This window comes from Salvelinus alpinus, chromosome 20 (genome assembly GCF_045679555.1).
Source record: "Salvelinus alpinus chromosome 20, SLU_Salpinus.1, whole genome shotgun sequence".
Taxonomy (NCBI): domain Eukaryota; kingdom Metazoa; phylum Chordata; class Actinopteri; order Salmoniformes; family Salmonidae; genus Salvelinus; species Salvelinus alpinus.
The window spans coordinates 18,505,420-18,527,329 of NC_092105.1; the positions used below are offsets into that span (position 1 = coordinate 18,505,420).

Below are 21,910 nucleotides of genomic sequence, written 5' to 3' on the forward strand. Positions count from 1 at the left end.
TGTTGCACCTGGACTACTGTTCAGTCGTGTGGTCAGGTGCCACAAAAAGGGCCAATTGCAATTGTCTCAGAAGAGGGCAGCACAGCTGGCCCTTGGATGTACACAGAGAGCTAATATTAATAATATGCATGTCAATCTCTGCTGGCTCAAAGTGAAGGAGAGATTGACTTCATAACTACTTGTATTTATGAGAAGTATTGACATGTTGAATGCACCGTGATGTCTGTTTGAACTACTGGCGCACAGCTCGGACACCATGCATACCCCACAAGACATGCCACAAGAGCTCTCTTCACAGTCCCGAAGTCCAGAACAGACTATGGGAGGCGCAGAGTACTACATAGAGCCATGACAACATGGAACTCTATTCCACATCAAGTAACTGATGCAAGCAGTAAAATTGGATAAAAAAACAGATAAAAATATACGTTATAGAACAGCGGGGACTGTAAAGCAACACAAACATAGGCACAGACACATACATACACACACACACGATAACATACGCACTATACACACACGTACACATGGATGTTGTACTATGTGGTAGTGGTGGAGTAGGGGCCTGAGGGCACACAGTGTGTTGTGAAATCTGTGAATGTATTGTAATGTTTTTAAAATTGTATAAACTACCTTCATGTTGATAGACACCAGGAAGAGTAGCTGAATGGGGATCCATAATAAATGCAAATAAAAACAGACACAGACAGACAGACAGACAGACAGACAGACAGACAGACAGACACACACACACACACACACACATTGCATGCACTCATAAACACACACACCTCATAGCACACAAACCTCATTAACACGTGTGTGTGTGTGTGTGTGTGTGTAGCCGGACGGAGCGGAGAGCGTGGCTAGTTTCCACTCCAGCGACAGCGTGTTTGACAAGATGTCCGACACCGGGCATGGCCGGACAGGGTCTGATACCGCCCCACCCACCATTGCTGTCTCCAGGGCCTCCGTGTCATCAGGTATCGTCATGATAACACACTCTTCACACCTCCAACATGTGTGTATCTGAACACTTGTAGAGACAGGATCCTCTTTGTTTCACACCTCCAACATGTGTGTATCTGAACACTTGTAGAGACAGGATCCTCTTTGTTTCACACCTCCAACATGTGTGTATCTGAACACTTATAGAGACAGGATTCTCTCTGTTTCACACCTCCAACATGTGTGTATCTGAATACCTTACAGAGAGAGACAGGATTCTCTCTGTTTCACAGAGCCCAGACAACGTTACTTGTTTACTTAGTTTGAATCTGACAGGGAAGAAGATTCAGCATTTAATAAAATAGATTTTAGGGTGGTGTTTCAGAACTTTAGGAAGTGTTCTATTAGACTGGGTGCGTGGGTTAGGAAGTGTTCTATTAGACTGGGTGTGTGGGTTAGGAAGTGTTCTATTAGACTGGGTGTGTGGGTTAGGAAGTGTTCTATTAGACTGGCTGTGTGGGTTTGGAAATGTTCTATTAGACTGGGTGCGTGGGTTAGGAAGTGTTCTATTAGACTGGGTGCGTGGGTTAGGAAGTGTTCTATTAGACTGGGTGCATGGGTTAGGAAGTGTTCTGTTAGACTGGGTGCATGGTAGCATGTGTTAGGAAGTGTTCTGTTAGACTGGGTGCATGGGAGCATGTGTTAGGAAGTGTTCTATTAGACTGGGTGCATGGTAGCATGTGTTAGGAAGTGTTCTATTAGACTGGGTGCGTGGGTTAGGAAGTGTTCTATTAGACTGGGTGCGTGGGTTAGGAAGTGTTCTATTAGACTGGGTGCGTGGGTTAGGAAGTGTTCTATTAGACTGGGTGCATGGGAGCATGTGTTAGGAAGTGTTCTATTAGACTGGGTGCATGGTAGCATGTGTTAGGAAGTGTTCTGTTAGACTGGGTGCATGGGAGCATGTGTTAGGAAGTGTTCTATTAGACTGGGTGTGTGGGTTACGAAGTGTTCTATTAGACTGGGTGTGTGGGTTAGGAAGTGTCTATTAGACTGGGTGTGTGGGTTAGGAAGTGTTCTATTAGACTGGGTGCGTGGGTTAGGAAGTGTTCTATTAGACTGGGTGTGTGGGTTACGAAGTGTTCTATTAGACTGGATGCGTGGGAGCATGTGTTATTAAGGGTTCTATTAGACTGGGTGCGTGGGTTAGGAAGTGTTCTATTAGACTGGGTGCGTGGGTTAGGAAGTGTTCTATTAGACTGGGTGCGTGGGTTAGGAAGTGTTCTATTAGACTGGGTGCGTGGGTTAGGAAGTGTTCTATTAGACTGGGTGCGTGGGTTAGGAAGTGTTCTATTAGACTGGGTGTGTGGGTTAGGAAGTGTTCTATTAGACTGGGTGCGTGGGTTAGGAAGTGTTCTATTAGACTGGGTGCGTGGGTTAAGAAGTGTTCTATTAGACTGGGTGTGTGGGTTAGGAAGTGTTCTATTAGACTGGGTGTGTGGGTTAAGAAGTGTTCTATTAGACTGGGTGTGTGGGTTAGGAAGTGTTCTATTAGACTGGGTGTGTGGGTTAGGAAGTGTTCTATTAGACTGGGTGTGTGGGTTAGGAAGTGTCTATTAGACTGGGTGCGTGGGAGCATGTGTTAGGAAGTGTTCTATTAGACTGGGTGTGTGGGTTAGGAAGTGTTCTATTAGACTGGGTGTGTGGGTTAGGAAGTGTTCTATTAGACTGGGTGCGTGGGTTAGGAAGTGTTCTATTAGACTGGGTGTGTGGGTTAGGAAGTGTCTATTAGACTGGGTGCGTGGGAGCGTGACGTAGACTGGAGAGTTGTAGCACATTGTAAGAATGAAGTTTTGTTAGAGGAATTCGTTTCCTATATGTTCGTTAACCAATTTAATTATAACCAAGCAAACACTCTGTCCGTTTCTAAGAATTTGTAAGATTCTTATTTGCATTAAATAGACAAAGACCAGTGTCCAAATTAATCAATAGCTTTATTCTCGACAGAGCTCTACTCAAAATACCATGTACATTAGTTTATATATCACACATAGCGTCATAGAGTCCTAAAATGTCCCTCCTTCTCTCCGACAAGACAAAGCTGATTCCAAAGTCCATTCCAACACACTAACGCACATACATTACATACATTAATATTATATCTGGATTATCTCCTGAAGTCTCACCACACTTTATTACCACTTAGCTGACCGTTCCAGTCCCCCCCCAGATACGGAAAACCTGGAGGGCTCTCGCTGTCTTGTCTTATCTCCACAGAGTTATAGCTGGGTCGGTTCAAACATAGTAGTTAACGAGTCTCTGCTTTCTTTCGACACATACATACATTCCTTTCTTCCACAATGGTTATCATTTTTAATTACTCCTTGTCCATGCTACATAACCTCTAATCCTAATGGTTAAGTTTCTGGGTAGAATTATTTAATCATTTGTCTTAAACCTTGATAAAATATCTTAACAGGGGCTCTTCTCCAGGTTAATTTCTCTGTTGGTGATGGCTTTGTTATGGAAGGTTTGGGAATTGCTTCCTTTTAGGTGGTTGTAGAATTTAACTGCTCTTTTCTGGATTTTGATAATTAGCGGTTATCGGCCTAATTCTGCTCTGCATGCATTATTTGGTGTTTTACATTGTACACAGAGGATATTTTTTGCAGAATTCTGCATGCAGTCTCAATTTGGTGTTTGTCCCATTTTGTGAATTCTTGGTTGATGAGAGAACCCCAGACCTCACAACCATGAATTGCAATGGGTTCTATAATTGATTCAATTATTTTTTGCCAGATCCTAATTGGTATGTCAAATTTTATGTTCCTTTTGATGGCATAGAAGTCCCTAGATGGAATTTGTATTCGTGGTCCTGGCAACTGGACCTTTTTTGGAACACCATTGTTTTTGTCTTACTGAGATTTACTGTCAGGGCACAGGTCTGACAGAAACTGTGCAGAAGATCTAGGTGCTGCTTTAGGCCCTCCTTGGTTGGTGACAGAAGCACCAGATCATCAGCAAACAGTAGACATTGGACTTCAGATTCCATTAGGGGGAGGCTGGGTGCTGCAGACTGTTCTAGTGCCCTTGCGAATTTGTTGATATATATGTTGGTTGAGGGTGGGGGTTAAGCTGCCTCCCTGTCTCACCCCCCCGGCGCTGTGGAAAGAAATCTGTCATACGGTAATTTGGTAAAAAGCCAATATGACATTTGCTTAGTACATTGTTTTCGCTGAGGAAATGTACAAGTCTGATGTTAATGATAATGCAAAGGATTTTCCCAAGGTTGCTGTTGACACATATCCCCCGGTAGTTATTGGGGTCAAATTTGTCTCCACTTTTGTGGATTGGGGTGATCAGTCCTTGTGTAACGTTCGTTCTCCTCCTCGTCTGAGGAGGAGCAAGGATCGGACCAATATGCAGCGAGGTATGAAGACATAATGATTTATTTAAAGAAAGACGAACACGAAAAAACTCTTAACAAACTACAAAACAATAAACGACGTAAACAGACCTGAACATGAGAACTTACAGACAACGAAGAACGCACTAACAGGAACAAACTCACAAACGAAACAGTCCCGTGTGGCATAAACACTAACACAGGAACAATCACCCACAAACAAACAGTGTGAACAGCCTACCTTAATATGGTTCTCAATCAGAGGAAACGTAAAACACCTGCCCCTGATTGAGAACCATATCAGGCTAATTGAAAAGAACCCAACATAGAAACACATAACATAGAATGCCCACCCAGCTCACGTCCTGACCAACTAAACAAAGACAAAACAAAGGAAATAAGGTCAGGAACGTGACACCTTGGTTCCAAATATTGGGGAAGATGCCAGAGCTGAGGATGATGTTAAAGAGTTTAAGTATAGCCAATTTGAGTTTGTGGTTTGTATATTTTATCATTTCATTTCATTTCAACCCCACAGGCCTTTTTGGGTTGGAGGGTTTGTATTTTGTCCTGTAGTTCCTTCAATGTAATTGGAGAATCCAGTGGGTTCTGGTAGTCGTTAATAGTTGATTCTAAGATTTGAATTTGATCATGTATATGTTTTTACTGTTTGTTCTTTGTTGTAAAGCCAAAAAGATTGGAGAAGTGGTTTATCCATACATCTCTGTTTTGGATAGATAACTCTTCGTGTTGTTGTTTGTTTAGAGTTTTTCAATTTTCCCAGAAGTGGTTAGTCTATGGATTCTTCAAATACATTCAGCTGATTTCTGATATGATGTTCCTTCTTTTTCTGTAATGTATTTCTGTATTATTTTAATGATTCACCACAGTGAAGGCTCAGGTTTTCTGGGTCTCTATGTTTTAGGTTGGATACGTTTCTCAATTTCTTTCTTAGGCTTTTGCATTCTTCATCAAACCATTTGTCATTGTTCATTTTCTTAGGTTGTCTGCTTGACATTTTTAGATTTGATAGGAAAGCTGAGAGGTCAAATATACTGTTTAGGTTTTTTACTGTCAAGTTTACACCTTCACTATTACAGGAAATTGTCTAGAAGGGATTGAATTTGTTGTTGCCTAATTGTTTTTTGGTATATTTCCACACTATTTTCCTTACATCTATAGCATTTCTTAATATTATTCAGTTCCTTTGGCTTTGATGCCTCATGATTGAGCATAGCTCTGTTCAAGTAGAGTGTGATTTTGCTGAGATCTGATAGGGGTGTCAGTGGACTGACTGTGAACGCTCTAAGATACTCTGGGTTGAGGTCAGTGATAAAATAGTCTACAGTACTACTGCCAAGAGATGAGCTATAGGTGTACCTACCATAGGAGTCCCCTCGAAGCCTACCATTGACAATGTACATACCCAGCGTCCGACAGAGCTGCAGGAGTTGTGACCCGTTTTTGTTGGTTATGTTGTCATAGTTGTGTCTAGGAGGTTATATGGGGGAGGGAATTCTGTGTCCCATTGTGTGCTGAGGGTGTCGGGTTCTTGTCCATTTAGGTCACCACAGACTAGTACATGTCCCTGAGCCTGGAAATTGTTGATGGAGAAGCTGTCATCGTTAAAGTATGGGGATTCTAGTGGGGGGATATAGGTAGCACACAGGAGGACATTTTTCTCTGTTGAGATCATTTCCTTATTCATTTCTAGCCAGATGTAAAATGTTCCTGTTTTGACTAATTTAATAGAGTTGGTTAGGTCTGCTCTATAGCAAATTAGCATACCCCCTGAGTCTCTTCCCTGTTTCACACCTGGTGGTTTGGTGGATGGGACTACCAGCTCTCTGTAACCTAGAGGGCCACCAGTGGGTCCGTCTCCTTTATGCCATGTTCCATAGTGTCTAGTGTAGTTGTTGTGTGGTTTAGGCCCGGATCATTACAGTAGGTGTGAGCAGAGCATGTTGAGCATCTGATACATACCTCTTAGGGTGCAGGATGGGGCTTGTGTGGGTGTAACAGTGGGGGTTGGGCCTTTTGCTCTGCTCACGGCCTGGGCATATGTCCTGCTGTCATGTTGAGGTCCTTGCCGCATGGGCGGGGGGCATGGGGTGGGCAGAAGGGGCATAGGTCTGATATGGGGGGGGGGGCTATATAGGGTGTGGCCAGGGTTTGCTTGGGTCTTAGCTGGTTGTGGTGTGGCAGGTGATGCTGTGATCTGGGTGTAGGTCCTCTTGGCATGTGTTCTCTCGGTGCAGGTCCTTCAGGAGGGGGTCTTACAGGTTTGGGAGGGTGTCCCGCTGGTCTGGGTGGGGTGTCCTTTGCTCTGTTGCTCCTTTGTGAGGTGCTGGGGTTATGGTTGAGGGTGACGTCCTTCACTGTCCTGGCAAAAGTTGGGATTGCTGCCTTGTAGAGGTGGACCTGGTTGTAAAGGCTGTTAAAGTCCAGGGTGATGTGGTGGGCCAGGTAGACATTAGGTTTTGAGACACAGTCCTGGGAAATGCTTCCATTCACCCGCTGTATGGTGGCTGGGTGGAAGTATTTTTGTGGTAGCAGGGTGGAGATAACCACTTGTGCATTGGGGAAAGTGGAAGAAGCTTTTTCAGTCACTCCCTTGAGTGCTGTTGCCACCCTTTCCATCTGGGCCCTCAGGTCATTCTTGCCTGTGTGAATTATGATGTGGCTGGGCGACTCTAGTCTGTCCTCTGACAACAGCTCCAGAGCATGCCTAGTGTTTGGCCACCAGAGTTTAACCACTCTGTGTTTGTGAAAAAGTTTATCCTCTTGAATGTATTTGCCATTTCAGTCAATGAGGAACACAATCTCTGGCTTTTGTGTGTCCTCAGTGGATGTGGGGGGGTTGTCAGAAGGGCTATCAGGGGAGCTGACATGGGGGCTGTTAGGAGGGGGTGGGGTCTGTTGGGTTGGTGGGTCCTGTGTTGTCTATCCGATTGTGGTGTTGAGGTTGTGGTCCGGGTCTGAAGTGGGCTGTTCTGCTGGCTTCTCTCGGGGAGTGTCCTGCTCTCTGTTACACCTCAGCTTTCTGACCTCATCCTTCAGTACCGTGTGTGCCTCCATAAGTTCTCTCAACTCAATCCATATAGCAGTCAGCTCTCAGACAGCCGTCCATCTCCACCTTCTGCCCTCCGGGTCTTGTTGAGGGGTTGTTGTTGTGCTGGTCTGTTTTGTGGGTTTGTTCTGTCTGGATTGTGTGGACTAGCTCTCTGAGCTCCACCATGTCTCTCTCCAGCTCTGTGAATTTATCCCTCTCTCTCTATTTATTTATCTCTCTCTCCTCATACTCCTTTCTTCCTCACTCTTTCTTTCTTTCTCTCACTCTAGACCTCTCTTGATCTCTCTCTTACACTCACTTACTCCCCTGTTCTTGTTCCTCTTCTACTCTTTCTCTTTCCTCTCTCTTCTCCCTTCCTCTCTTTCTCCCTTTCGCCACTCAAACACTTTTCTAATGTTCCCCTGGTAGCAGCCGGCTGTTGTAGCAGCATATGGTGCTCTGTCACATGTTAGCATTTCATAACAACAACACCAATTAGTGTCATTAGGCATAGCTGTGAAATAACTGAAAATAACAGTCTTTATGTGTGGCTGTGGGGAGGGAATACCTTGTCACTTCCTCCTCTCATCTCTCTCTCTCTCTCCCTCTCTCCATCTCTCTCTCTCTCTGTAGATCGTAGTCGTTCTGAGTTGGACCTGTCTGTTCCTGGTTCTGCCAGTGATGAGGCCCTCAGTCTGAGGAGCCGCTCCGTTCCTGGGCTCAATGACACGGTACACACACACACCTCTTGTCCACCTCCACACACCACCCACACATCTTACCCCGGAATAAGTCAACATATTTTGTGTCCATCTTTATGGCAACATAACCATGATCTTTGATCCATACAGATAGATCACAGTACAGTGGACTTCCTCTAAGCTATTAAAAACCCCAAACTACTTTTTAAGTGAGAATAAGCATTGGTAGATAATAAAGTAAATTCACAAGCACAACAATGCCTATTCCACTCATGCTCTACCAAGGTTTTCCAGCACACAGCTTTGACCTACTACAGTAGCTATGTTTGTATTGTACTATGTGTAGGCAGGTTGCTTAGGATTCAAACCTTCTCAAACAGCCTAATTCATACTCTTCAGAGGGATAATGAACTTTACAGTATCCTGCTATTAAAATTATGTATACCGGTATTTTACCCTTGTGCCCGTTGTGCAGCCCCCAGACTACATTTTACTTTTGCATGGCAATGCTGACATTTGAGTCTGGTAAATTGATGCTAGCATGCACAACTGAGGTTCTGTTTAAATGTGCGTTATGGGTTCAACCATTTACTAAATGAGGTTCATAACTAGCTTAGTTTCTTAACAAAACAATTTTTTTTGTCTGCTATGGTTGGTGTGGTCTTGGTTATTCTTCGAGGAAACGTAGCGTAGCTAATTGCAGTGTTTGTTCTGTCTGAAAACTATCTCAAAAAAATGTTTCACAGCAAGAGAGGCGTTGCTACATTCATCCTTTCCCCATAATTTTATCGAGCGAATTAAGAAGGAATATCGGTTATTTTTAACGATGTAGGCTAAGAAGCAAAATTTGGTTTTCCATCAAAATAATGATTCTTGTGAGTTTAAGAATATGTGACAAGAGAAAAGATAAATCGCTCTTATTAAACTCTCCAGATCATTTACGATCAATGGATGCCGATTTAACTTGTTTTGACTGCTATGATTAAGCAATAAGGCCAGAGAAGGTGTAATGTATGGCCAAAATACCACGGCTAAGGGCTGTTCTTATGGCATAGCCCTTAACCGTGGTATATTGGCCATATACCACAAACCCCTGAGGTGCCTTATTGCTGTTATAAACTGGTTACCAACGTAATTAGAACAGTAAAAAGTATGTTTTTGTCATACCATGCTTTCAACCAATCAGCATTCACGGCTCAAACCACCCAGTTTATAATTGTAAATAAATCTTGTTTGCGCATGTGCATAACTATAGATAAATCCAACAGGAGAGTTTGAGTGATGAAAGTTGGACAGAGGATCTCAAAACCTCTGTGCAAGAAACACTTGGACGAACTTCAAAAAGCGAATGTTAGGCTATTTTCGGGCAATTGTGCCGTTATTATGTGCCAGATGCTAACACTATAAACTGTTATAAATGGCCTATTTGCAAGACTGACTTGTTATTTCAATAGGCATAGGCTACGGACTAAAATCTGGGTTTATAATTGCAATTAAACTTTGCTAAGCTAATTACAGGTAGCCTATAGCCCAGGGGTACTCAACTAGTATTTGAGAAGATCCAGTGACACAAATGTCCTAGGTGGCAAAGGTCCGGATAGATATCGTCCTTTATCGGCGCTGTGGTACAGCGTAATAACAAAGCTTGTAGTCTACGACTTAGGAAACATTCTGTTACATAAAATGTAAATTAAATACATTAAATTAGACTAATAAGTACTATTAATTACTACTTCTTTTGAATGTAAGAATGTGCAACATTACATCAACATTGCTGAATTATGAAAGTGGTTGCATCATTGTCTATCTAAAAAGTCCACCATTATACATGGGCCTTGAATTAAACAATGTATTTTTTATCAAATAAAGTGCATGTTTTCTGGAGAACGAAGGAGAGTTGAACAAAAATAAGAATCTGAATGCACAGAATGTCAATGTGGGCCGTGCAATATTCATGTAGAAGTCACTCTGGGCATTGGCCTTGCATCAATGAAAGAAATGACACATTCTGTCTACTGCCAATGGTTTGAACTTTGGCACAAATGGTGTGAGACCAACTCTGAGACATTAGTGCAGGTGTTCATTGGTAAACCTGGTGCGGTATTTATTTTAAATAAAGTTGATTGTGGAGAAGGCTGTATTCACAGCTGTATGTGAAGCCACACATTGTCAGCGTGTATAGTGCCCGTTTCTTGAGAACAGGGACAGCAGCTGCAGGCACCATCTTTCCCCAGAAAGTGACAGGGTCACAATCACCAGTCTGCTCCTTCAAAGACACATTTTCTTGCAGCTCAATCAACAATTTTATTGGGTGATGCAACGTCTACCCATCTGAAGATCTGTTTTGCTTCTTTTGACAACTTTGTCACTTTTGTGACTAAGAAAGGGTCCTGGATGAGCAGCAGCAGTTCTCTTCCAACAGTGAAGTCCTCAAAGCAAGCCTTGACGTTATCCATCAGCCTCTAGATTAAATCAACATGATTGGGAACATCTTTGTCTCCCTGCGTTTGCACCAGAAGATTGGGGAAGTTGACAAGTTCTCTCTGAAGATCATTCTTGAAAAGCTCCAATTTCTTCTGGAAAGCCCGGACTGCTGTTATCATATCACACACTGTGTTGTCCTGCAGCTTAACATTCAGTTGATTAAGGTGTGATGTAATGTCTGTCAAAAATGCAACTGTTTCCATCTTCTCCTCATCTTCCAAAAACTCTGAAAACTGAGTTGCCTTGTCACTCTTTTGCTCTGATAAGAAAGCTTTGATTTCCTCCTGAATGGCCCAAAAGTGTTCCAAACCCTGCCTTTGCTGTGCCATCTGACATTGTTGTGCAGTAGTAAGTCATCAAAACTGGCATTGACCTCTGTCAGAATGCCTCGTGGCAGGTGGTGTTGTAGGGATGATGTTGCTCTCAAAAGGTTGATCAGTTTCGTCATCATTGTCATGACCTCAGAATACTATTTTCCCAGACTGGCACACAGGACAGATTGATGGATGATGCAGTGATATGTTAGGGTGGTCCTCTTTCAAACGTGCAACCAGTCCCCTCCCTCATGGCTGGACCTCCATCTGTGGTGATGGAGACCCCTGACTTCAGATCTCTCCCCCTTTTTGTCAGCATCCCGTTGATGGCTTCATGGATATCCTCTCCCCGTGTGTATGCTTCTAGATGTGTTAACATTTACATTACATTTAAGTCATTTAGCAGACGCTCTTATCCAGAGCGACTTACAATTTGTAAAGTTCATACATATTCATCCTGGTCCCCCCGTGGGGAATGAACCCACAACCCTGGCGTTGCAAGCGCCATGCTCTACCAACTGAGCCACACGGGACCAACGTGTGCCCAACGTTGCCCAACAGCTCCTCGTAGAATTCCTTCTTTGTTTCGTTATAAAATCTGACAAACACGAGACGCTGGGCATTATCAGTGTTATCTGTTGGTTCATCCACAGCTAAAGAAAAGCATGGTGCATTATGAATGGGCTCATCCAGGCTGTATCACATCCGGCCGTGATTGGGAGTCCCATAGGGCGGCGCACAATTGGCCCAGCGTTGTCCGGCTTTGGCCGGGGTAGGCCGTCATTGTAAATAAGAATTTGTTCTTAACTGACTTGCCTAGTTAAATAAAGGTAAAATTAAAAAAAAAAAGTTTAGTTAAATCTTCAGCTAATATTTCAGTTCTCCTCATTGCTGTGGAATCTGACAGTGGGACCTGTTTGATATTTACCCTCAGCTCATCTTTTTGTTTACCTTCAAGCAAGGTGTCAGCAACTTCACACATTCTTTTACCATCTCAGTGTCTGAAAATGTTTTTTTGTGTTTTCCCAAAACCTAAGCTATCCTCAGTGAACACTCCGTTGTATGTTGTTGGGCTCTCACTGAATAGACAAGGACTTTGGTGGACCTCTCATATTGGTGGACCTCTCATATTGTCATATTGGTGGTCTCTCATAGTGGTGGACCTCTCATATTGGTGGACCTCTCATAGTGGTGGACCTCTCATAATGGTGGACCTCTCATAGTGGTGGACCTCTCATAGTGGTGGACCTCTCATAGTGGTGGATCTCTCATAGTGGTGGACCTCTCATAGTGGTGGACCTCTCATAGTGGTGGACCTCTCATAGTGGTGGACCTCTCATAGTGGTGGACCTCTCATAGTGGTGGACCTCTCATAGTGGTGGACCTCTCATAGTGGTGGACCTCTCATAGTGGTGGACCTCTCATAGTGGTGGACCTCTCATATTGGTGGACCTCTCATATTGGTGGACCTCTCATATTGGGATTTGAGTTGGTTAATCTTGTTTGATCTCACCGTGTTCAGGGGATCCGTCTGATCGAATTTACTATGCCTGGTGTCATAATGCCGCTTAACATTGGCACTTTTCACGAGAGCTATGGACTCGCTGCATATCAGGCACATTGGTTTTGTGCTAGTTGCAGGGAGAATTAATATATACTCTTCCGTCCACTCGTCTTTGAATATCCGCTTTTTCAGTCAATTTTTTTTTTTTTAACAAACCATATTAACAAAGATACTGGTAACTAAGCTCCTTCTATCTGTGATAGTAACAGTTGAACCGCGGTCAAATCTTTCTGTTTCTTTCTACCTGCTTATCCCAGGGTTCTGCAGAGGATATTTGGATTGATGTAAATGGGCCTCTTGTATTTGCATATAACAATGCGATTGGATTAGACGGGGCACTAGTAGAGGTGGGTGTTGCTTCTAGAGAGAGCTATAAAGAGAGGTTGCTGAGTTAAAGAGGCCACTGTGCCCGGTAGATTTTTTAAAGCTGTCTAAAAATAATTTATTGACTTTTACATATAACAAAATGCAATGTTGTCCGGATTGACCCTTCTCTGGATCCGGGCCCAGACCGCGGTTGCCAGTTGAGTTTGTGTCACGGTTGTCGTAGAAATGGGACAAAGGCGCAGCGGATATTGAGTTCCACATATTTATTCCAAAGTGAAACATAAGCCAAAACAATAAATCAAATAAACGAACACCGGAACGTGACTACGTGGTGCACATGCACAAACACAAAATAATATCCCACAAACACAGGTGGGAAAAATATCTACTTAAATATGATCCCCAATTAGAGACAACGATTACCAGCTGCCTCTAATTGGGAATCATACAAAACACCAACATAGAAAACATAAACTAGAACACAACATAGAAATTATAAACTAGAATACCCCCAAGTCAGGCATGACAGTTTGGCTGCAATAGCCCCTGATAGGCCAACATGCCAACATCTTATTTCAGGGAAAAAGTCCACAATAAAACTGACATTAAATGTGGAGAATGAAACATTTGTGATAGAGCTGTGACCATGATCACAATTTATAACTTCCAATTTAATTAACTAAACATGGCCATTAATAATTGCATAATAACACAAGGCTACAACAGCAAACTGAGTTACAGGCTATTTATGAAATCTGTTTGCCAGCTCCAGGTAGGCTACACAAGTGGCACAAATTGATTTGTAAGGACTCCAGTGATATCTTAATTTCAATATATATTTATTGTATCAAATGGAAGGCTGCAATGGCATACAATTAATGGCCTACTTGATGACCAACCGATGCAAATGTAGCCTATCATTCTCCACATTTCATGTCATTTTCATTGTGTTTTTTTTCCCCATAACACAAGCACGCGAGGGAGTTCCATAATTTCCATTTCAAATTTCCACTCGCACAGTGCCCCAAACCCTAGACCTGAGCATGAGTAAAACCCTTCGCTTGAAACTGTTCTCCATAAAAAAAGTTGACATTAGAATGCAGGTTACTTTAAACCACCTCTGACCTCTGAGCGATGTTTGATCTGAGTCTGGAAGGAGAGTTTACAGTCTAACCAGACACCTAGGTATTTGTAGTTGTCCACATATTCTAAGTCAGAACCGTCCAGAGTAGTGATGCTGGACGGGAGGGCAGGTGCAGGCAGCGATCGGTTGAAGAGCATGCATTTAGTTTTACTTGCATTTAAGAGCAGTTGCAGGCCACGGAAGGAGAGTTGTATGGCATTGAAGCTCATCTGGAGGGTTGTTAACACAGTGTCCAAAGAAGGGCCAGAAGTATACAGAATGGTGTCGTCTGCATAGAGTTGTATCAGAGACTCACCAGCAGCAAGAGCTGCTGGTTGTTTCTTATCGATGGCGGTTAAGATATCGTTTAGGACCTTGAGCGTGGCTGAGGTGCACCCATGACCAGCTCTGAAACCAGATTGCATAGCGTAGAAGGTGCGGTGCGATTCAAAATGGTCGGTAATCTGTTTGTTGACTTGGCTTTCGAAGACCTTAGAAAGGCAGGGTAGGATAGATATAGGTCTGTAGCAGTTTGGGTCAAGAGTGTCCCCCCCCTTTGAAGAGGGGGATGACCGCAGCTGCTTTCCAATCTTTGGGAATCTCAGACGACACGAAAGAGAGGTTGAACAGGCTAGTAATAGGGGTTGCAACAATTTCGGCAGATAATTTTAGAAAGAAAGGGTCCAGATTGTCTAGACCAGCTGATTTGTAGGGGACCAGATTTTGTAGCTCTTTCAGAACATCAGCTGACTGGATTTGGGAGAAGGAGAAATGGGGAAGGCTTGGGCGAGTTGCTGTGGGGGGTGCTGTTGACCGGGGTAGGGGTAGCCAGGTGGAAAGCATGGCCAGCCGTAGAAAAATGCTTATTGAAATTCTCAATTATAGTGGATTTATCGGTGGTGTATATATATACACGGGACACGACAAGACGAGGACAAAGGACGTCTGACTGCTATGCCATCTTGGAAAGAAAGATGACCTGTCTGATTAAATCCTGACCTGTCTGATTGAATTTGAAGTTGCCACAGAAAACTGTGTTTACACTGTATTGCCTTATTACTGTGAATCTACAGAGAGATTCCATTGGTTGATGTCTCTTTTGATGGTTTCTGTGTTCTCCAGGAGTTTGATGATAATGATAAAGACGAGGACATCGATGCTCTGATGTCGGCACACAGCAGGGCCGCCAGCCGACGCATGAGCTGCGCCGTGTCTACGGTAATACCCTGCCGTATAGTAAACACAGACACACACAAACGCACACACACCCACATAATGGACACAAAGATGCATCTGCCATGCTCTGGCACACAAGAAGACAGACTTGCAGGCATGGTGCCACACACACACACAGCCCATAAAGAGGATTGATGAGTGAGTCATGGCTGTGTTGAAACCATTGTGTGAACAGTGTCAATAGCACCAGTGACCTCAGGGCTGAAGAACAGCAGGGCAGTGTCTCACACACACAGCACAGCTCACAGCACAGCTCACAGCACAGCTCACAGCACAGCTCACATATAGACATTTACTAGGAGCCAGGAAAATGTGCCTAAACTCACAGGTGTATATACTGTATATCATTTGTATGTGTGCTATGCTCTGGTAGAACCTGGCTTAGAACAACATTTCTGTTTATTTTCTCACAACACTAAACTAAATAATTAGCTGAGTTTTGTGATTGACAGACGTAGGTCTCTTTTACAAATGAGCCCTGCAGAATACAAACATACACACATCCCACTGGGCACAGACTATTCCCACATTGGTTCAACATCATTTTGTTGAAATGACTTGGAAACCACATTGATTCAACCAGTGTGTGCCCAGTGGGATTAAATACCAAATTCAATCAATAAATAGGAAATACCCCCAGAAATATAGAAGAGATAAAAAACACAATCATAAAAAAAGGACAAATCGGAGACATTGTTAGGTTAACAGGCGACACACACCCCCTGCCTGTCTGACATTTCTAATTTCACCTCAGACATGACTAACAACATTAATTCTGGCCGTGGGCTCTGCTCTCAATAACAGCAGAGGTGGAGGGCCATGATTATGGAGATGAATGATGACTGGATTCTCTGAATCTCCCTGCTTGAAAATATTGTATGAATAGAACAGAATGAATATAGGGGTGGATGAGGGAAACACACACACAGTAGATATCTATAGCAGCGATTCTTCCCATAATGTTAATGTACACTGTGAGTAATATTCATCATAACTGAAGCCCGGTGTTCCGGTTCCGGTGGCATGCATTGAAACGTGTGGTTTTCTCATGGCTTTCCTTGGCAAAATAACTACTTATTTAGAAATAATTGTCAACATATAACATCACATTAAGGTGTGGGACGTTCACTGTATTACAAGGAACAATAGCAGGTCTATTTCGCTCCAGCAGCATATTCTGTCCGTTTACCATTCACCTGTGGGAACATGGCCGCTCCAATGAGTGGGATGGGTGGGGGGGGGACAACCAATGAGTGGGGGGTGGGACAACCAATGAGGAGGGTGGGGTTTGAGTGGGAAACAACCAATTGGTGGGGGGTTTCTGGGTGGGGAACAACCAATGAGTGGGGGGGACCGGGGGATGACAACCAATGGGGGGGGGGGGGGGGGGCGTTCTGAGTGGGAAACAACCAATGGGTGAGGGGGTTCTGGGTGGGGAACAATCAATGGGTGGGTTTCCCTGTGGCTCCTGCTTTTTGTTTCACATCCATGGGGTTATTAACACTGAAGATAACAATGACATCATTAATATTACATAAACATGGCAACCCTAGCTATTCGTTCCAGCTGTCTTGATATCCTGGCAAGAAACAAGGTCAATATCGCAATGCTCAAAGAAGCTGGGACCGAGAGACTTAAAAACAGCAATCAGACTGTTAAATAGCCATCACTAGCCGGCTACCAACCGGCTACTCAACCCTGCACCTTAGAGGCTGCTGTCCTATATACATAGACATGGAATCACTGGCCACTTTAATAATGGAACACTAGTCACTGATAGGAGAAAACTGAGGATGGATCAACAACATTGCAGTTACTCCACAATACTAACCTAATTGACAGAGTGAAAAGGAGGAAGGCTGTACAGAATATAAAATATTCCAAAACATGCGTCCAGTTTGCAATAAGGCATTAAAGTAAAACTGCAAAAAGTGTGAGAAACCAATTAACTTTTTGTCCTGAATACAAAGTGTTATGTTTGGAGAAAATCCAATACAACACATTACTAAGTACCACTGTCCATATTTTCAAACATAGTGCTGGCTGCATCATGTTATGGGTATGCACGCCCACTCTTTGACTGGAAGGAGAGTGAGTGCACTTTTTTTTTTTGTGAATTGTTTGTTGCAGAAAGTTTAACAGGCTTTAGTCTATTTAGTTTAATTTAAAATGTATTGGGTGTACTTTCAGATGGACTGTATAGGTCCGGAAAAATACAAAAGTTATTTTCTCTTTTTTTATTTACATGTTTTACTCTACCTGTAAATCACTATCTCTGCGACATGGAATGAGTATATTTGTTTCCTCCCATGGAGGCTTCCCCGTTAAGAGGAAAAAGCAAGCGTTTCATGCACTGCAGGAGCTGTATTTACTGTGCTCTCTCCCGGGACACTGTGGACCAACCGGAATTCCGATGCAACAATTGTTTACTCGCGGAGGACTATAGATAATTCATTTATTTCATTTAAGTCATTTAGCAGACGCTCTTATCCAGAGCGACTTACAATTTGGAAAGTTCATACATATTCATCCTGGTCCCCCCGTGGGGAATGAACCCACAACCCTGGCGTTGCAAGCGCCATGCTCTACCAACTGAGCCACACGGGACCACGGGACCAATAAATGGCTACTCTTAGCAAACAGATTTAGAACTTGCACAATCTACTGGGGAACGCACCCCTACATACCTTCTCCTTCTCTACACCACAGGCTGGACGCCGCTCCGATGTGTTGAGAGTATAACCGCCATGTCAACACACCTTTACTGCCTGTTAAAACTGCCAAATCCCTATAGGTAGATGATGAATTGAAAAACTGTATTGCCGAGAGGGCTGAGGCTAAGGGAATGGCAAATAAGTATGGCAACACAGCAGATTGGCAAACATTCAGTAAATCGAGAAATCACGTTACTAAACTAAACAAAAAGAAGAAAAAACGATTCAAAGATAGATTATATAAAGAATGATAGTAAAAAAGCTCTGGAGGACCTTAAATGAAATTCTAGGCAGATAAGCTAACTCAGCTCCAACCTTCACTGAGGCTGATGGCTCATTCATAACAAAACCCTTTGATATTGCCAACCACTTTACTAACTTTTTGTTGACAAAATTAGCAAGCTTAGGCATGACATGCAAACAACAAATGCTGAGCCTTCATTTTCATACAAAATGGACCAAATAATGAAAGATGAGCACAGTAGCTTTGACTTCTGCAGTTAGTGTTGAATAGGTGAAAAAATGATTGCTATCTATAAATAAGGACAAACCACCTGGAACCGACAACCTGGATGGTAAATGACTGAGGTTGGTAGAGGAATACATTGCGATTCCTATTTGCCACATCTTCAATCTAAGCCTTGAAGACGGATTCTGCCCTCAGGCGTGGAGGGAGGCAGAGGTCATTCCAATGCCTAAAAATAGCAAAGCACCCTTTAATGTAAGGTTCCCCAACTGGGGTTTTCTTAGCAGTCCTACAATTTCATTGTAGGACATAAAAGAAGGTTAAAACACCAGGAAAGTGATTTTAATTTAAGAAATGTGTTCCCAAGTATTCCCACGCATATTAGAGAGACACGTGATCGTATACAAATGTAAGCAAGGTTTGAAATGATTATGTTTTATGCAAACATACACTATATATACAAAAGTATGTGGACCCCCTTCGAAGTACTGGTTTGGCGGATGCCAGGAAAACGCAATCTGCCCCAATGCATAGCACTAACTGTAAAGTTTGGTGAAGGAGGAATAGTGGTCCGTGGCTGTTTTTCATGGTTCCAGTGAAGGGAAATATGAAGGGAAATATTAACGCTACAGCATACAATGACATTCTAGACAATTCTGTGCTTCCAACTTTGTGGCAACAGTTTGGGGAAGGCCCTTTCCTGTTTCAGCATGACAATACCACCGTTCACAAAGCGAGGTCCATACATAAATTGTTTGTTGAGATCAGTGTGGAAGAACTTGAATGGCCTGCACAGAGCCCTAACCTCAACCCTATCGAATACCTTTGGGATGAATTGTAACACTGACTGCAAGCCAGGCCTAATCGCCCAACATCAGTGCCCAACCTCACTAACACTCTTGCGGCTGAATGGAAGCATGTCCCCGCAGCAATGTTCTAACATCTAGTGGAAAGTCTTCCCAGAAGAGTGGAGGCTGTCATAGCAGCAAAGAGGGGACCAACTCCATATGAATGCCCATAATTTTGGAATGAGATGTTCAACGAGCAGGTGTCCACATACTTTTGGTAATGTAGTGTATCTGTTTGCACTTCTTGCTGTCAATTTGCAGTCTACAAATTATTCGTAATTGTGTTCCCACCATCCGCTCAAAAACAAAAAAGAGCTGGCCGCCCAGCCAAACTGAGCAATCGGGGGGGAAGGGCCTTGGTCAGGGAGGTGACCAAGAACCCGAGGGTCACTCTGACAAAGTTAAACTGTGGAGATGGGAGAACCTTCCAGAAGGACAACCATCTCTGCAGCACTCCACCAATCAGGCCTTTATGGTAGGGTGGTCAGATGGAAGCCACTCCTCAGTAAAAGGCACATGACAGCCCGATTGGAGTTTGACAAAAGGCACCTAAAGGACACTCAGACCATGAGAAACAAGATTCTCTGGTCTGATGAAACCAAGATTGAACTCTTTGGCCTCAATGCCAAGCATCATGTCTGGAGGAAACCTGCCGTCATCCCTATGGTGAAGAATAGTGGTTGCAGCATCATGCTGTGGGGATGTTTTTCAGCAGCAGGGACTGGGTGACTAGTCAGGTCTCTGAATGTCATTGAGTGGCCCAACCAGAGACCGGACTTGAACCCAATTGAACATCTCTGGAGAGACCTGAAAATAGCTGTGCAGCGACACTCCCCATCCAACCTGACAGAGTTTGAGAGGATCCGCAGAGAAGACTGGGAGAAACAAATACAGGTGTGCCAAGCTTGTAGCGTCATACCCAAGAAGACTAAAGGCTGTAATTGCTGCCAAAGGTGCTTCAACAAAGTACTGAGTAAAGGGTCTGAATACTTATGTAAATATGATATTTCAGTTTTTTTTTATGGGGTATTGTGTTTAGATTGATGAGGGGGGAAAACAATTTCATCAATTTTAGAACAAGGCTGTAACCTAACAAAATGTGGAAAAAGTCAAGCGGTCTGAATACTTTCCGAAGGCACTGTATTTGGATCTGTGGCATTCACTTTGAACTGGACTGTGTTTACAGCATGAGCGGTCATGAGTAGATGTGCATGTTTTGAGATCAAAGCCAGAGCTGCATGTAGCCATGTGTGCAAATTTGTTCATATCCTTTTATAGTTAGTGAGTTATTAGCTCAGTTATAGTTCATTTGTAGTCAGCAACAGCAGCGTGTTTTCTTCCTACAAGAGCACAAATGTGTACATTTCTAAACATCTTTGAAAAGCGAGTCAGGTAAAGATTTTTCTTTGTCTTAAAGGGACAGTGTTTCATTTCGAGACATGCTTGAATAAGCTAAGTTGCCAATAGGAAGAGGGTGGGTAGCAAAATGTGTCTGATTCTCTGTAATAATGGGATGGGAATAATAATGCATTTATTTTGTAAAGTGGTTTCTTGCATCAAACAACACAACAACATTTTCAGTCACCTCCTTGTCTGAAGGACAATGGATAAAAGGTTCATGTCAAGTCCTGAATGTTTTTTCAAAAGTCTCATGGAATGTAGGCCTACATTGAACACCACACATTGGCTGCTACTGTAGACTGAATGATAGAACAGCTATTTCCATGTTAAAATGTTATGGGATGCATTTTCTCCATTGTTTTTGATGGTAGGCCACTATGGTAGGCCAACATTATGCGCAAATAGCCACAGTAGCCTACTTAGCCACTGTCTGAAACTGTAACTTAAAGCAGGTACAGCCTCAGTGTTCGCAGTAAACACGCGCTGGAAGTTGCACAGAATTTTCACAACTTTAAATTTGCGCTCAGCAGACCTGACATTTGCTGAGTGACAAAAATAATCTTAATCTTAATCTCATTATACGCAGACAATATTTTACTATATCTAGACAATGTATTTCAATCGCTCCCAAAGGCATTGAAGATCATATATACAGTATATTCAGCTTAATCTCAAGCTATAAAATCTATTTAACTAAATCAGCCCTACTGCCTCTCAAGACTCTGATGGAGGACTCCATCTCTATTTATGGAATCCCAATTGTTTCCCATTTTAAATATATGGGAGTATATATATTTCTTTCCTTAGATAAAACTATTGCCAGAAACTTTAACAGAACGCTCAAATTAATTCATTCCGACCTCAGTAGATGGGATGGGGGGGGCTAGGGGGTGGGAGGCATGGTTTCTGTAACCCCCCCTAAAAAAAAGACAACACTAAATAAAAAGTTGGTCCCCAAAAAATAATATGAAGCCCAGAAGGCTGATTCTCATGTATCTACTAAATCCGCAAATCCATTGCTCTGTTGTTGCTTTGGTGGAAGCACCTGTGTTTAGTTGTCTTTGATATTTACTGGTGCTTTCAGCCTGTCCGCTGTGTCCTTCTCTGTTTATTCATTGAGGGGTTCTTATCGGGTCCTGCTTCATCTGATAATCACCATGGCAACCCTGATAGATTCAGTTTTGTGTCGGTGTCTGGTGTCTGGGGTTTCTGCCCTGGTACATGGGGTCTGTCCTCTCGTCTCTGTCCTCTTTACACTTTCACATGTATCACCCCTCTCTCCCTCCTACTCTCTCTCACCTCTCTACTGCTTCCCTCTCTCCTCCCTCT

At 43.1% G+C, this 21,910-nt stretch overlaps 1 protein-coding gene across 3 annotated transcripts in view; it reads left to right on the forward strand.

The window, feature by feature from the left end:
- Positions 1-21,910, forward strand: part of sytl5 (synaptotagmin-like 5) — a 91,082-nt gene that overhangs the window by 57,407 nt on the left and 11,765 nt on the right. For all 3 annotated transcript variants that reach the window (XM_071354776.1, XM_071354774.1, XM_071354775.1), the window contains exons 8-10: positions 845-983; positions 8,037-8,134; positions 15,039-15,134. In XM_071354776.1, coding sequence (XP_071210877.1) covers positions 845-983; positions 8,037-8,134; positions 15,039-15,134 — 333 coding nt within the window. The remainder of the gene's footprint in view (positions 1-844; positions 984-8,036; positions 8,135-15,038; positions 15,135-21,910) is intronic.